The sequence below is a fragment of the Etheostoma cragini genome, chromosome 20, assembly GCF_013103735.1.
Source record: "Etheostoma cragini isolate CJK2018 chromosome 20, CSU_Ecrag_1.0, whole genome shotgun sequence".
NCBI classification, from domain to species: Eukaryota; Metazoa; Chordata; class Actinopteri; order Perciformes; family Percidae; genus Etheostoma; species Etheostoma cragini.
In genome coordinates, this window is record NC_048426.1 from 22787864 (window position 1) to 22804044 (window position 16181).

The 16181-nt window shown below is 40.3% G+C and overlaps 1 protein-coding gene across 1 annotated transcript in view; it reads right to left on the bottom strand.

The window, feature by feature from the left end:
* Positions 1 to 16181, bottom strand: part of gabrb1 (gamma-aminobutyric acid type A receptor subunit beta1) — a 49567-nt gene that overhangs the window by 21932 nt on the left and 11454 nt on the right. Inside the window, exon 4 of the mRNA XM_034857683.1 lies at positions 5903 to 6123. Within this exon, the coding sequence (XP_034713574.1) occupies positions 5903 to 6123 (221 nt within the window). The remainder of the gene's footprint in view (positions 1 to 5902; positions 6124 to 16181) is intronic.

The following is a 16181-nucleotide window of genomic DNA, read 5'->3' on the forward strand; positions in this document are numbered from 1 at the left end:
AGACTTTTTGCGTTAGTAACAAACGCCAAAGGCACCTGACCAAGCGTTTAGTCAGGCTGTGTGGTCTGAACACAATATTTAATGTTGCCCCCTCCTCCTGCTAGCTCAAACACACCAGAAGCGATTGCCCACTAACCGCCCAGTATACCACCTGCAGCATCAAATACGGCAGCCAAAGTGAAAGATAACCCCAGATTCTGTGCTGTGTCCACCATTTTTTAGCTTTTTATTGAATGTGTGCTTATGCATTGATAGGGGTTGCACACCAGTGTCCCAAACACAGCAATACCAACATCCAGGCAGAAGGTAGCGTCTCTGCAAATACAGACACTTCCACACACTTTCCGTGGCTCCTATGTGACAATATAGAGGGATTACATTGGTATGTTTTTTGTTTTATTAGAAGCACCAAATTCGTGCTTTTCCTATCTTACTTATCTAGCGGGAAAAAATCCAGTCTCCATAAGAACAAAATGCAGAATTGGGGCTATGCGGAGTTTCGAGAAGGGTTAAATAGACTATCCTCGCCAAAAACAGAGGGGCCTTGGTTGTGTCTGTAAGTATTTTAAAAATGATGTTTTCCTGTAGTGATGGCCAAATGAAACTGTTGCTCTTGGTTTAGAGAAAAAGCTTTAAGGAATGGCAATTGTATTTCCAACCCTTTGTTGAACAGAGCTTCCTCTAGTGGGCTCAGAGAATGCCTTGTACGTCACGAGTTCTCAGGCGGAGATGCAGACGGAGGACGTCAAGCTGCCAATAACACCATAAAAAGGATTGACATTTTCATCACTATAATGTTTTCTCTCAATCCGTAAACAGCCTCTCTCTTAGTGGAATGAAAAATTCAAGGGCAGTATTAAACAACAAAAAAAAGGGAGAAAGAAGAAGGGTTCGGGGGGGTTGGGGAGGGGGCGGTCAAGTAAGTGTGATGGAAAGATAAAAAATGTAAGGAAATTCTGGGCGAGGCAGATGGGATATGTTGCGTGTGAACTGACTTAGGGGAAATCAAGCACTGCTTATCTGGACACACAGAGAAGTGTTTACCTTGGGGGGGACAGGGAATGATGAGGACAGCCCACAAGGCCTGTGTTCACTCAGCCATGAAGGCAGGGCCCGCCACTGTTGGTTTTGGACAAATCTAGCCACTGCTCTCTGTCCTTTTCAACATGCTCTTTCCTGTTTGGGCCTAAATGGAAAGCACTCCGGGTCTGTCCTGATGCGCTGCGCTGCGCTACCCCCCCCCATCCCCCCTTTGTGTGTGTGTCACCTGGGCTGAGTTCATCTGGTGAAAACATAGCAGTTATGCTGTTTTTAACTGTGCCTTCCTCTTATGAGCAGGGCAGAGCAGTGTGCAGTTTTCCGCATTGGGTTAGAAATGCCTGAATAATATGTACTGTATTCCCCTGGCCTTGATGTTAAAAAGGCTTTTCAAAAGGAATTATTATACTAAGAATAAAACTCAGAAACTCAGAACATATCTCCACCAAAAGCACACAAAAAAACAGTCGCTTAATTCTGTAGAGTTTCTGCATCTTTGTCAAAAAGAGCACTCTCCTGCCTAAGTGTTGATGGATGTTCAATTTTAGTGTCTTTTTTTGTAGAATATTATACATATTTGCACATGGTCAACTATAGTCAAAATATAGATTAACCAAAACATTTCCACAGAAACCGCACAGCATAGTAGAGGAGGGCCTGCAGATCTTCCTCTCAGGCTGGTTACGGCTCATCCAATCAGAGAGGAGGGCAGCCTGTATGCAGCCTGAGAGGCTAGGATGGTTAAAGAATGGTCTCAGAGTAGTAGCTGAAGCTCATTGCAGTGAGTTTATAGTAAATAACTGAAAGCAACCTTGAATACTATATCTTTATTTTCTCTTCTGGCTGGAAAGTGAAGACCACTGTAAACCGTTCAGACTCATGTCTATAAATAATTAAAAAAATACATTACAGAAGGGATGCTGTGTACTATACAGTCACCACAATGTCTTCCTCTAAATAAAGTGTTGCCATGATAACCATGTTGGTTGTGTTCCTGTGCTGGCCGACCGTAAAAGAGGCCTGCTGCTCAGCCACCTGCCACACCATCACCAAATCCTGTACATCATGATGGTGCTGACCAAGCCAAAACCATCAACACACACTGCTCATGTGAGCCTGGTCTCACATTGCCAGACCTTCCTTGAGAGCGCTGTGGAGGAGGATCTGGCTAGTGCACACAGCATTCCAGGAGGGGAGAAAAACATGCTCTGGTTTATTGGCATTTCTATTAACCAATCACAATCGTCTAGGCCAGCGCTAAGCGCCGGACGGATTAACGGTGCTGCTGCAAATTAGCCTCGAGAGGACATTTCAAAAGTTGTTTTAGTCGTGGAACAGAAAACTCAGATTGGACAGATAGTCTAACTAGCTGTCTGGATTTACCCTGCAGAGACCTGAGGAGCAGTTAGCCATAGTCCTCCTAAATCCACCAGAGTTTAGAACTCCACACAACACAAAGAAAGCAGAAGGTAATGGACATCCAGCCAAAAATGGGGGACATTCGGTGGAATTTCCAGTGACACCTGAACAATCACGGAAATAAAACATTGTTAATATAGACTAATGTGAGCAAAGGATGATCAGATGTTATTACACCTGTGACAAATAATGGACCACACAAGACACTGTAGATTCTCTTTTGGGCTTTCAAAAATGGGCCCCTACTGTATTTTGGCAACACATTCTCCTGAACGGGTCCCTATAATCCAGCAGCCTATTCCAGAGTTAAAGTTGTGTTTAAATAAATAAAACACAACTTTAACTCTGGAATAGGCTGCTGGATTTTCCAACCAAAGGGCTTACTATGAAATATGTCATTACAATTCTTCTACTAGAGGGGAATGGACAATGAAATATTTATTTATGTATCGTAAGAAAGAAAAAAAAAAACGTGTCAGGGGTAAAGGTAGAAACAAAAGAAGTCCTGGCCAAAAAGCTAAAACTGAGAACTTCTTGTCTATTTAAGATACATTATAAATGTGAAATATATGTTGTATATGTTTATCCTAAAGTAAAAGGTTTTGGTATATTGACACTACATACGACAAGATAGGTTTCCTCATAATGTACAACAATCTTTTTGACAGTGTTTTGAATTTAGAGAATGGATTTCTAAAGCATGGAATGGGGGAGACAACATAATGCATAAAAACCTTATGATTTAAGTGGATTATAGGTTAGATATTATACTCTGCTATTTTCATTTTAATAATTCAAATATCCCAGGAACCCTTGATGGTGTCTCATGGGGGTGATGCAATTTTTATAGGTTTGGGAACTGCGCAGAACCCACTCCGCTTCAAACCTAGTCTTGGGTGTCTGTGGGGAGGGGGAGGGACCCGTTAGAACATGAAGAGAGCATTAAATCACAGCCCAAAACGCAAAACGGTCAGTGACATTATAAACACTGCGGCTCTATGATACCCATAATATGTTACAGTGATTTAAAACGTTGGAATTCGATGCTGGTCCAGGAGAGGCCTTGTATGTATGCAGCAGTGCCTTATTAAAATGTGCAGCATTGCCTCAAAGCTAAAAAAAAATAAAATCTCAGCTGAAAACCGCCAAGTCATCATTCCTCCCCGTCTCAAACACAGGATGCTTTTGAACTCAGAGAACTGAATTACAGACAGGGACCGGTTTCCTCAGTAAACTCCATCGTGGCTGTGCTCTGCTGCAGAGGGCACGGCCGTGTGTACACTGCACCAGGAGAGGCTTCATAAATGATTTACTAGCTGCTTTCCCCTCATAGCTCCAGAGACACAGATAGAGCAACACTTGCCCCGCTGATGGAAGCCTTTGAGGAATTTTCTCCATGCTAATCAGCTGCTAACTGAATTCTGCAGTGTTTTTGTCCAAACGTCATATTCTAATTAGGAGGTGTTGGTGTTATATAGGAAAAGGAGAAACATAACCACACGTGCGCCTGTGGAGAATAAAGCTCTATAAGTACCACTCTTTGGAAAAGCCAACCACCTTTAAAATGTGAAGTAACCGTGATATGAATAAACCATTTATCAGAGTTGTTAGACAGTCTCATTGCTTAAAAGCAGGACATGAATTGTCTTATTTACATAACACTTCCACTATAATGATATGAATGCCAATGTATCGTGATATACAGTAGCACTCTCTGCTGCAGTAGCAAGTGGGTGATGTAGCACCCCGGGGTGCCACGGCCAAGGTGCTGCGAGATGTGCTTATTTAAATTTTTTTATTATACATTCCATCACATAAAGAAGCCAACTACATTAACTACAGCAGGCATACCACTGAAAGCCCTCAATATGCAGCAGAGCCCGACCGATATATTGACGGGCCGATATTATCGGCTGATATTAGGCATTTCCAAATCTATTGGTATCGACATTTATATTGGCCAATTTAAAAAAAAACAACTCATTCAACTAAATTATTTATAATGACAAATGGTTCTGATAAATTAATATTTAAAAAATAAAAACGGATGGTCAACCATGTTATGAACGTTGGCGTTGCAGTCTGTCCACCAGAGGACGCTCTACAACGTCCCTGTTGGCAACACTGATTTTCTTTTTAATGTGTTTTTGTTCGAATGACTTTATATTTTTCATCTTAAGTTTGTATTTTTATGCATTTTATTTATCAGACCTTTAATATATTTTGATGCTCCTCTGTTCTGTTAAAACAAATTATTATCATTATTTTAGTGACAACTCATAAATAACTACAAATAACTAATTCTTAGGGAAATCTGTTTGTTTTGTAACACATTTCTGGATTTAAAAAATAAATAAATACTGTATTTTGGCCGGTATCGGAATATTTTAAATATTCGTATTGTATTAACCTTAAAAATCCTTTATTGGTCAGGCTCTGATATGCTGTTATGTCACAGAGAAGACTCTTGATATGACAACTCATATTTGACTGTTGCAACAGGGAAGAAAGGCTCTTTTTGGCAGCCATCTCCCAGGTGAACAGCACTCAGAGATAGCAACTGTCTTGCAAGTGGTTTGTCACTGGAACTATTACATCTCAGCTCTCAACAGTCTGAGATGACCCACCCTGAGAAGACCGGTATAACTGACAAATGGTTGGTGGTTTAATGCACACCGAATATGTCCTGCCTTATGTTCAAAGTTTTCTATTGGCAAACCAGTGGGAGCCTTTTATCGTGCAGCAGTGAAGACATGCACTGTGCTTGTCACAGAGTCGGGGGAGCTTTGTTAGTGGTGCTTGTCTTTAATAGAAACATTCCTCTGGCGTGTGTGACATAATGACTGTTCCTTCTTTTAAAAGGTTTCTTGGGAAATAGCGGACGCTGTGTCATCCCAATCATCATGCTTTAAAAAGTTCCAAGAAAGCTTGGAATTTCTTGCTTCCAGCGATACCAAGCATCTTATTGTAGACTAAAAAGAAAATTATACTGGACACAACTTCCTCTTATAATTATGAATATTATATTTGTACTATGTACTACTATACTATACTATTGCATATTAGTCTGCTTTATTGTTAAAATACTTGCAATAAGACAGTTTGTGCATCATATAACTGGTTAATGGATCCTAAGACCGGAGGTCTCCGTGTTTTGAAAACAAAATAACTTTGAGAACTTCTATAAATAGATGTTTTTGAAATAGCAATTTTTCGTAACTATTCCACGTGTTGCCCCTGTCGGAGGGGGTTTTCTGGGTTTAAGAGCAAAGAAAAGCAATAGCATCAATTTCACTTTCATCTACCAAATAGCACATAAAAATGACAGTCAATCCCCCCCTTGCCCTTTTAGTGCTCCCTGGTCCCAGTTTAGAAATACAGAGGAAATACAAAAAAAGAACCCATACCAAAGCTCTGACAAAAGAAGAGTGCAAACAGCTCTGACCTGAGACCGTAGAGCACAGTTCCATCGGGATGCAGTCGGATCATCCGGTTCTTCACCGTCACCCCATGTACAAAGGACTTCTTGTCATTAATAAAGTAAGTGTCAGGGACCCACAGCGAGTCTGCCACACGGTTGTCCAGGGTGAGATTGAGAGGAATGCCTGTGTAGGAGAGGCGCTTGTCTCTCCAGGACTGCTGGAAGTACATGGTGATGGTGTAGTCCTGCGGGAAGGACACAGAATAAAAAGGTTAACACATCCACCTGAACAGGTCGACGGCTGATGCAATTCTCCTGCCATGTGCAATTTGCCTTGCATTGTTAACTTTCTTCTATTGCTTTGAGAACTGATATGAGTTACAGTCCTTCAGATTGTGACAGGCAACTACTGGCCAGAGATGGGGACTCTAGTCTGAGACTCGGACTCAAGTCGCACAAACAGCTGACTTCAGACTTGACAAGGACTCGGGCTTCAAGACTCGTCAACTTTTTAAATGTAATGTCTTTCTATTTTCTTTTATAGGTGCATATACATCGGGTGAACGTATATGACGAGCTGCATGTCCCCTGCCATTTGAATTAATGTGCAACGCAAATGCACAGGTAAGAATCTAACTACTTAAAAGTGTTGTTCTAATGCTGGGAACAGGCAAATTGTATCTTTATAGTTGTATCCATATGATGTGACAGACTTAGGTTAATATTTCTCCAGGTCTGAGGGCTAAAGGGATGTGTTAAGTAGACCCCATAAAGTTATCATACAACTGATTTTGATACTGTACTGTATAGATGGTAGCTACAGCACATGCTTTGAATTCATAGGATTTAACAATAGTGTTAAGGACAGATCAGGTGGCCGGACTTAAGATTTGACTTGGACTTCCAAATATTGGCTTGTGAACATCTCTGCTACTGACTGACCTTTCATTTTTTAAGAACACTGATTGCAAAAGTTGTGTATAAACAACTTTTGACCTTCGCATCATGAACATTATGTAAGTGTCTTTTCTCTCAGAATGTTTGTGAATATGGCCCCTGCTAGTTTTGGTTTCTCCAAGTGATTTACAGAAGTGTTAGTTTGTTCTGCTGGCATATCCATGTACCACCCTACAGTTAAACACGAGGCCATGGTAAAGTATGCTCTGGAAAGTATGCTCTGGAAAAAAATACTGGGAAATTACCCATTACAGGGATGGACGATTCGAAAAATGTCACAATTCAATTCAAATTTTTAGGCTCACGATTCGAGTCAGTATAGATTTTTGATTCAAAAATGATTCACGGTATGGAAATGAAATTTAGTTACTTTTCCTATACACATGTATACACATGTATATATATATATATATATATATATATATATATATATATATATATATATATATATATATATATATATATATGGAACAAGCCATGGAATCCTAAGTTGCTGGTTAGCATGTTGGGAGTAAAAGTGAGCCAACAAAAAAACAACAACAACCTAATTACTTCTTGTGGCCTGTATATTCACAAAAAAAAGAGTACAAATAGCAATGCAGATTAAGACTAGACAATTTCTTAGGCAGATATTGACTTGGGACTATATTAGGTGGAAGGAGACACAGCCAAAGCACTGCTACAACTCTGTGTGAGTACAGGTCTAACATGGGTCGATCTATCCCGTAAAACAATAACAATGCGTCATGTTTACAGGGCCCAAACTTGCACCCTGTGCAGCACGACGCAAGTGTCTTTACTAGTTTAAGACCAGCACAGAACGTTTTCAATTTCCCATCCGGTGCTTGTAGGGGGGCGAGGCATCCCAATGGTGGCACCACCATCACGAGGTAGGATGATATCGTGCATCGGCACAACCCTTGTCTTGATTTACAAAATCATCCCCTGAAAGGATTTATTCCACATGAGCTGTTGTTGTAAAGGCCAGACAGGTCTTTTAAGATTATAATCAGGCTTCAGCCATGTGGATCTGTAGAGTTAGTGTAGTGAAAAGGTTGGCAATGAAAGTATTAGGCAGTCAGACAACAAATAGGTGTGTGTTAGAGTCACAGGATACTCCTGTTTAAGAGACAAATAATCTCTGTGCACAGTTGGGTTGTGCATCATGATTCACAGGCTGGGCTGTCAGATGGCAGATTGCCACATCTTTCCATGCAGTCTGTACCTTCTTTTTCAAAAATAACTTGTTCCAGCACAGACTGCTGAGGTGGATAATGTTGTGTAACGTCAGTTCTTATTAAGCAGCGGGGACAGTCATCGGCCTGCTCGCTCCAATTCTTTCCAAGACTCCTTAGAGAGCTACAGCTGCCTCCTTCACCTGCCCTTCAGTGGCTCCTGTCGCCTCATCAGCCCGAACCCTTCAACTGTTCCTGATGCAGCACAGTGGTCAACACATCCACCCACTCCCAATCTCCACTCCATCATAAAAGGTATGACAGCGCATATGACCTGACATGATTATTTTTACTTAGTTTTATCACAACAAAACCTCACATCTTTCACTTTTTGAGGTAGAATATTCTGACAGCTGTCTCCTGCACTACATGCTCCATCACAGCACACCTGTTAATTCTTTACAATGACTTGTAAAATGTCAACAATGTATGCACTTAAAAATGGAAGTATTGATATGCTTTCACCTGTAGCTGTGCGTGGCGAACCTGAGCTACGTTTTCTCCATAGTAACCCATAACAATCACATTTCAGGTTGTCTAGAGTTACTTACTTAATTGTAAAACAACAAACAATGCATGTGTTTTGTGTCATATGTATTAAGACGTGTCCAAGGAGTGCCACGGACCCGCATTGAAATCTGTTTGGCACCCCTATGCAGGTGCCACTCCATAATCCTAAACTATGATTGGCTATCTGCCGGCAAGAGGCTTAATTATTGTTATTTGCAATGTATAAGTACTCACATACAACGTACGACACATCCATCCATATTATATTATGTGTTTGTTCTTTCGGACGTACTGAGCTGTAATATGTCACTTCCTGAAAGCCTCCTGGCCGGTTGGAGTCACACTGGATGGTGATTACATTATTTGGAAAACTGAGCAACTTGTCCCACGGTTGCTGCTGACAAACTCACTCATTAAATATGTAAATTGAAGCAATATTGGCTTTACAGAGCTGCCTGCTCACTATGCAATTCTGTGATATGAATGACTGCATTGCATTGTGGGATATGGGCTATAAATCCACTTGGCCCTCGGAGATGTCTGTTACAGCATACTGTAATATTTTACTGGTGATACAACAGCCAGAGTCTTTAAAGTCCATGTTGTGAGTTTGTGCTGTGTATGTGACTGGTCCCTTGTATTGTGTCTGTGTGTGCGTGTGCGTGTGTTTGTGTGTGTGTGTGTGTTTCTGCATGTGCCGTTTTTTCTCCCTCCCTCCCGTTTTTCCTCTGCGTTTTTGTGGCCCCGGGACACATTCCCATGTCCCAGTGCGTTGCTTGAAACTGTTCGGGAACGTTATGTTTTCTGAATATAAAAAATTTGATAACAATAATTAAATAAAATCCATTATAATATCAAGGGAAAAATGTTGATTAAAGCAGCGATTATAGGCCTAGAAATACCAACAACAACAAAGCAACACAGCTTCTCTGCTGCCATCGCGACTGAAAATACAAGGTGCAGGCAACAAAGATACTTCTTATTAAAATGACATTAGTTTTAAATTCATTTTGAGCGTTACGAGAAAAAAAACTTCAACAGGTGACATTTTGTGACTACAGTATGTCACAAAGTGCCGCGAGGGTTGGTTGTATGCAGAGGAATGATGGACAATGGACAAGAATGTAAAAGGTTAATGAAATGAAGCTCCATTAAACCTGTATTAGCTCCTAAAAGCCTTGCATGCTTTCTGCTAAACTATGCATCAGAACGCTTCAGTTGACTGCAGGTAACCTTTGAATACAGCTGGCAGGACAATGTTGCATCACTGCTCTTCTATCGAGCTAACCTGAGGTGCAAAGCTGCAGTTAAGATTCCACTCACAGCTCCCCGGCTTTCCAGCATTCGATGCACTTTCTAAAGATGCTTATGTATGCATTTCCCCCAACAAGCTGGAGGGAAATGCTAACTTTCTGGAATGAAAGAAAGGCAAGCATATCCTGGACATCTGAACAATTTCCCCAGAAAAAGACAAGGGTGGTTCCAGCATTTTTGCAAATGCAACCATCATAGTGTGAAATACAATGTAACTGCTGCTGTTACATGAAGGGGGCTCAGCAGAGAGGCGGAGCATATTCAGGAGTCAGGGCAATACCGCTAAACCACTCAAAACTTTGAGTTTAATGTGTAGGCTACTCCCATTTGGCATCAGGTGTTAAATTAACTGTAACAAAACACGAGGGAAAGTACTGAATGTGACGTACGAGACGTTTTTATTTTTAAAGGTTATGAAACTGTCTCATTTTAATACCATAAGACTGAGCTCTGCGCCTAACAGCAGCAGTTTACGCCGCCGGTCCCCAGAGCCAACCCGGTCTCACGCCAGTACGTGAAATGGTCACATTATTTTGATTTATTGATTTGTGTACATGTCCCAATTTTTGAACGCGACCATTCCACAGACTGCCATGACACAGTCGTTTTGGCACTTGTGATATTCCTCTGGCGCCGGCTAAAACTTCTTTAAGGGTCACCAAAACTTTCTTTATGCAGTATAAACCCAGAATAAATACTATGATTTTGACTCATTTTTGATAAATAAAGAAGGAAGAAGAAAATTCACCTGCCCTATAGTCTGCTATGCATTACGTCACTACTCTCTTCATCTGTAGTCATAGTAAATGCTCTACAAACTTCAATTGCCGTGTCACAAAACCTTCTGACACTCCCTCAAGTCTTATTTCATTCATCAGTTAATCTACGTCTTTGATATACTGAGAATGACTTGCCATCACAAAAGCAGTGTCAGGGCTCCAGATCAAATATGTGTTTACAGTAACAGAAGACAAGATACAAGCAGTGGAGCAGAGTAATAAAAAAAGAACGGATAGGCCATTTAGCCCACCACTGGAACTGTAAGCCAATAATAAACAGCAATAAAAAGATGACATCACATCCCATGATGCAGCAGTGAGAAACTGCCGCCTTATGAAGATGGGAACACAGAATAAGGAGGTCTGTCTGTCTGTGTGTGTGTTGGGAGTGGGTGAGAGTTGCAGTACCATTGGGGGTAAAGACTTTCTAAGAGACTATTATTAGAAACAGCTGTTCCCCTCGGCACCCGCTTTGCCATCATCATTTTGGCACCTTGTTGTTTCCGCGGCAGAGCGATGGCCTTAACGTGAGCTGAATACCGTTATGCATATGAGCGGCAGGTAGGAGCAGAGCTCCCCCGTTCCTGCTGCACTGCACTCCAGGCACACAGGAGAACAGGGCCAACAAATGCCCTTGGTTTGTTTTCCTTTTCATTTGTGAAAGGCTTCTGTGCTCCTACGCTTTTTCTCTTTCTCTCTACATATTTCAAGCAATCTACGTCTCTCTGTCCATATTTTCATATAATGATTTCATTTATTTTATTTATAAAAAGGACAACACACATTAATCAACCTTTCTGGAAATGTGCCAGTGTACCAGCCGGCTAACTTTCAACTGTATGGGCACCTACGCCATGCTTACCCCACTGCAGTATGTTCCAGTCTGACCTAATTCCTGCCTACCCACAGCTATTCCTGGGTGCAGCCCGGATAACATCATAAGAAAGGGGGTGGGTTTGGTGGTGGGGTAGCAGTGCAGTACTTCTGCGGCCCTACTTCAACTGTTCTCGTGCCTGGTCGTTTTGGCAAAGCAGGGTTCTGTAACGCGTACCAGAGGGGAGAGCTGAAACCGTGTGTGATGGTCTGCCGTGATGTTTCTGGATTTTTGAGGAGTAGAAAGTCCTGGCCGGCACCAGTGAGTGTGTTTACATGCACACCAATAATCCACTATTATTCTGAATTTGAGAATATTCAGAATTTGATTAAGCTCATGTTAACTTTTAACTTCATGTAGCCTTCTTCCAAATTCAGCATTTTCTGATGAAGACGTGGGATATGCCTGCAGTATCAGTAGAGCCCAACTGATAAAGGATTTTTAAGGCCAATACCAAAAGGAATATTTGGTTATTAAAAAATCTGACATGCCGATATATGTTTAAGAAAAAAAATCCAGAAACGCGTTACAAAACACAAACAGATTTCCCTAACATTGGTTATTTGTTCTCACTAAAATAATGTGATAATAATAATAACAGCAGCGGTTTGTCGCTACGCCGCCAGTCCCCAGAGCCAACCCGGTCTCACGCCAGTACGTGAAAGGGTCCCATTATTTGATTTTTTGATTTGTGTATATGTCACAATTTTCCAATGTGACCATTTCACAAACTGCCATGACGCTGGGCTGCTCTGGGGAACGCAACAACGGGGAAGTCAAATGCCACGGAAAATTTGGCACTCGTGATATTCCTCTGGCGCCGGCTAAAACTTCTTTATGCAGTATAAACCCAGAATAAATACTATGATTTTGACTCATTTTTGATAAATGGAGAATGAAAAAGAAAATTCACCTGTCTGCCATGCATTACATCACTGCTCTCTTCATCTGTGTTCATGGTAAATGCTCTACAAACTTCAATTGCCGTGTCACAAAACCTTCTGACACTCCCTCAAGTCTTATTTCATTCATTCATTTCATTTCGAGATAGAATATCTAAAAGGAACAAGCCTCGCCCTCTGTCAGGTAATATCATTAAAATGAGAACTCCAAGAACATTTCCTACAAGGTGTTATTTTCTTTATATTTAGAAAGCATTTTCTAATGTGCTTATTATTATAATTGCTCATAATATCCATACTGATTATATAAAGAGTAAAATTAATTATTAATTTTGTTTTGTATAACTTTTCATAATTCTAACATGCCGTTTGGGATAGATTTGAAGACAGAGTTATATTCTTTGAATAAATAATAAATAAATAAAAATAAAGAGAATAATATCTCCATCGATCCATTTCTGCAAATAGAGTGACTTGTTCCTCTTAGTAATGCATTCATTGTTCCATAAGATAGACGTGTGTTGAGAAAAGTTATGATAATGACACAGCTTTCATGCCAAAAGAGCTTGCTGATAAAAATGGGATAGTTTTAACAGCAATCTTGTAATATTGTAGTTACAATTCAACAAAAATGCAAGACCTCCTACACTATTAAAAGTGTTATTGGGAATAAAGTACAACAAAGACTCTGGTGCTCTGAAACATTCCTTCAACCATGTCACCTTGAAAGTGTAATTCAAGTGCAAAAAGTGCAAAGTTCAAATCCACCTTCATACTTAGAGACAGAGAACAGTGCTTTTTTAAAAATGATGGTGTCTGTTTTTTCATACAAAATTCATAAATATGTAAAACTGATTCTACTTGCAAGTAAACCCAACTTTAATATAACTTCAGTGGTTCCTGTCTATTCTTGATAATGAAAATCTTTTAACAGCTTTAAAGCCGTTGGATGGAAACACACTTCCACCAGCTGTATTCGCATGAGTTTTTTTTTTTACCAAACTTCAGATAATGCGATTGACAAGTGGAGGAAAACTTAGCTAGCGATTAATATAACGCCACGTCTTACAAAAGCTGGAGAGGTGCCAGTTCACCTCCTGGGCTGCCAATGTAACCCTTGAGCAAAGCAGCAAACCCCCAACTGAAAGGACACACGAAACGCACACAAAGCATTGGGCTACCACGCAAATGAACAGATTGGTGTGTTAGTCACATGCAGACTGCTTCAGTAAGACCAGACTGCACTGAAGGACTATACCATGGTTCGGGTCCGGGATAGGCAAGCTGTCGCTTTAACAAATAATATATGGAAATAAATAATGGTTCTTTTGTAACATTTTAAAATTATTAGTTTTGAAGTGGCACTTCCATTCTTCTATTGGGCATTTCAGTCACCTAAAGTGTGCGCCATAGCTTACGTCCTCCTGCCGCCTTATCCTATGAATTTTGTAGACTGAATTTCTATAGACAGCGCTATGCTGATCTGAGGCGAGAACTTTAGCAAACAACTAAAAAAGTAATGTGAGCCATAACAAGCTGAAAAGATTTCAGAACTACTGTATAAAGTGTTAACATGTTTTTGCTGCTCCAGACAGATGTTATTCTTTTTACTTGGGGCCAGAATTGGCTCTTTTAATGGTAGGTTGCTGACCGCTGCTTTGGGTGAATACTCGATTTAGTGTGGATTAAAACATGATGTAGGACAAATACTAAGTAGTCTGGTGAAACATCTGTTTACCATTCTTAATGAATGTGCTATATGTATTTAGCATATCTTATTTACAACAATGCACAGTGTTAAACTGTGATTTAGATTAAAACATCGACATAAACCAAAATGTTCCTCTGACTCAGCAGAAAACTGTATCCATTATGATGCCTTTATTTTATGATTTCAACATAATAAGGGATGTACACATTTCCAGTGTTAATTTAATAATAATAATTGTGATAATATTGACAGATGACATGATAATCGTACAAAAAATACAGATGCTGACACTATTGTGTGCCACCAATCAGGTTTTTTGTTGTTGCAAACCAACCAGCATGCTTCCCTCCCTCCCCTTGTTTCCATGCCAACCCAAGCATGCACTTGCATGCAGGTAGACAGTAATAATTCAGAAGGTTAAGGTTTGGGGCAGGAGCGAGCACAAGGACAAGAGGAACGACTCCCACCACCAACAAACAAGAACGGTGCTGACAGACTGAAATAGAAAGTGTTGGCTGTGTTTTGCATTAGGAAAATTCCTTCTCTGTATAACTTCTGCAGAGAGCAGTTATGGTAAGTTTATGGAAAATAAAGCATGGTTAACCCTCCCGGTGTCCCGGGGTCAAATTTGACCCGTTTCCAAATTGTCTTTTTCTGAAATTTGGGTTTCTTTCATCCAAACTGCCCAAAAAGAACATGCGTGGTTCCCTACAACACTACTCGCAATGTTGGCTTTTTTATTCATTTTTTTTAGCAATTTAAAAAAAACAAATTAATTGGCTTCAAAAGAGTATTCTGACTAAATTTCTGAGAGTCTGAGATCATCCATCACTATACTGTCCTGTGATCTTAACTATTAGTCAAGATACTTTGATTTGAGCTTTTTAACTAATTTATAAGATATACTTTCTTATAAATTAGTTTTATTGAGTGGTGGTAGTGAAATAGATTGGCAAATCTCATGGTCTGGCAACTTAAATACTTTATTTATACTAAATGTTAGTGTTCTGGGAGAGAACAAAAAGGAACACCGATCTCTGAAAGTCTGAACGTCCGACTTGCCTTTCCCACCACCCTGCTACATAAAGGGCACACTACTTCCTTAATTTACACTAAATGGCAGCAGTAGACATACATTATGTGGTGCAGAAACGTCCAATAAGGGTTTCAGAATCTCTGCTGTTCTCTATTTATGACCCCATGATTTGCAGTCAAATCAGGATAACATTTGTTACGGTAACACATCCTATTTCATCCATAGCTCAGGTCAGTCTGACCATGTGATCCTATGGAGCGCCATTAAACTCCTGTCTAATGGCCCTGTCTGGACAGGCTGACAATTCAATTTCAATTCAATTCAATTTTATTTATAGCAACAACATACACTCATTACAGACACTCTATAGTGAAATCCAAGCTGTTAAAAAGCTTAGGCAAAAACAGCTAATCCTAGATGGGTAACAAAATACTGTCCGGCATACTTCAAATTGTAACCAAAACCTTAAGTGTTACTTAAAAGGCTTTGCTCTTTGTGTTAACAACTTCAGCCAGGATGCCAGAATATATATATTAACATGTGGTCCTAAGTAGAAACATTTAGAGCGCATAAAGAATTTCAGGGGTGCAATTAAAATGTATAAAATAAGGTGCATGCGCGCCTGATCAGAATGAGCTGTTGGCACATTAAAATGTGTTGTCTGCAGAGCTTTTTCATAAATCCTAATCCTAAGGTGGTGCCGGACATATCACTCTGCCATGCCGATCGATAGCAGCTGTTGAGAGGACACAGACACACACACACAAATCACACAACTCTCTCTAAATGCACAACACAGTCCTGGGGAGGGCCATGGTTGTCAGTTCTGACAAACCGACAACAATTTAGATCATCATGTCGCTTAAAGATCCTATGACATGGTCCTCTATGGATGCTTTCATATAGGCCTTAGTGGTCCCCTAATACTGTATCTGAAGTCCCTTTTATATAGACCTTAGTGGTCCCTAATACTGTATCTGAAGTC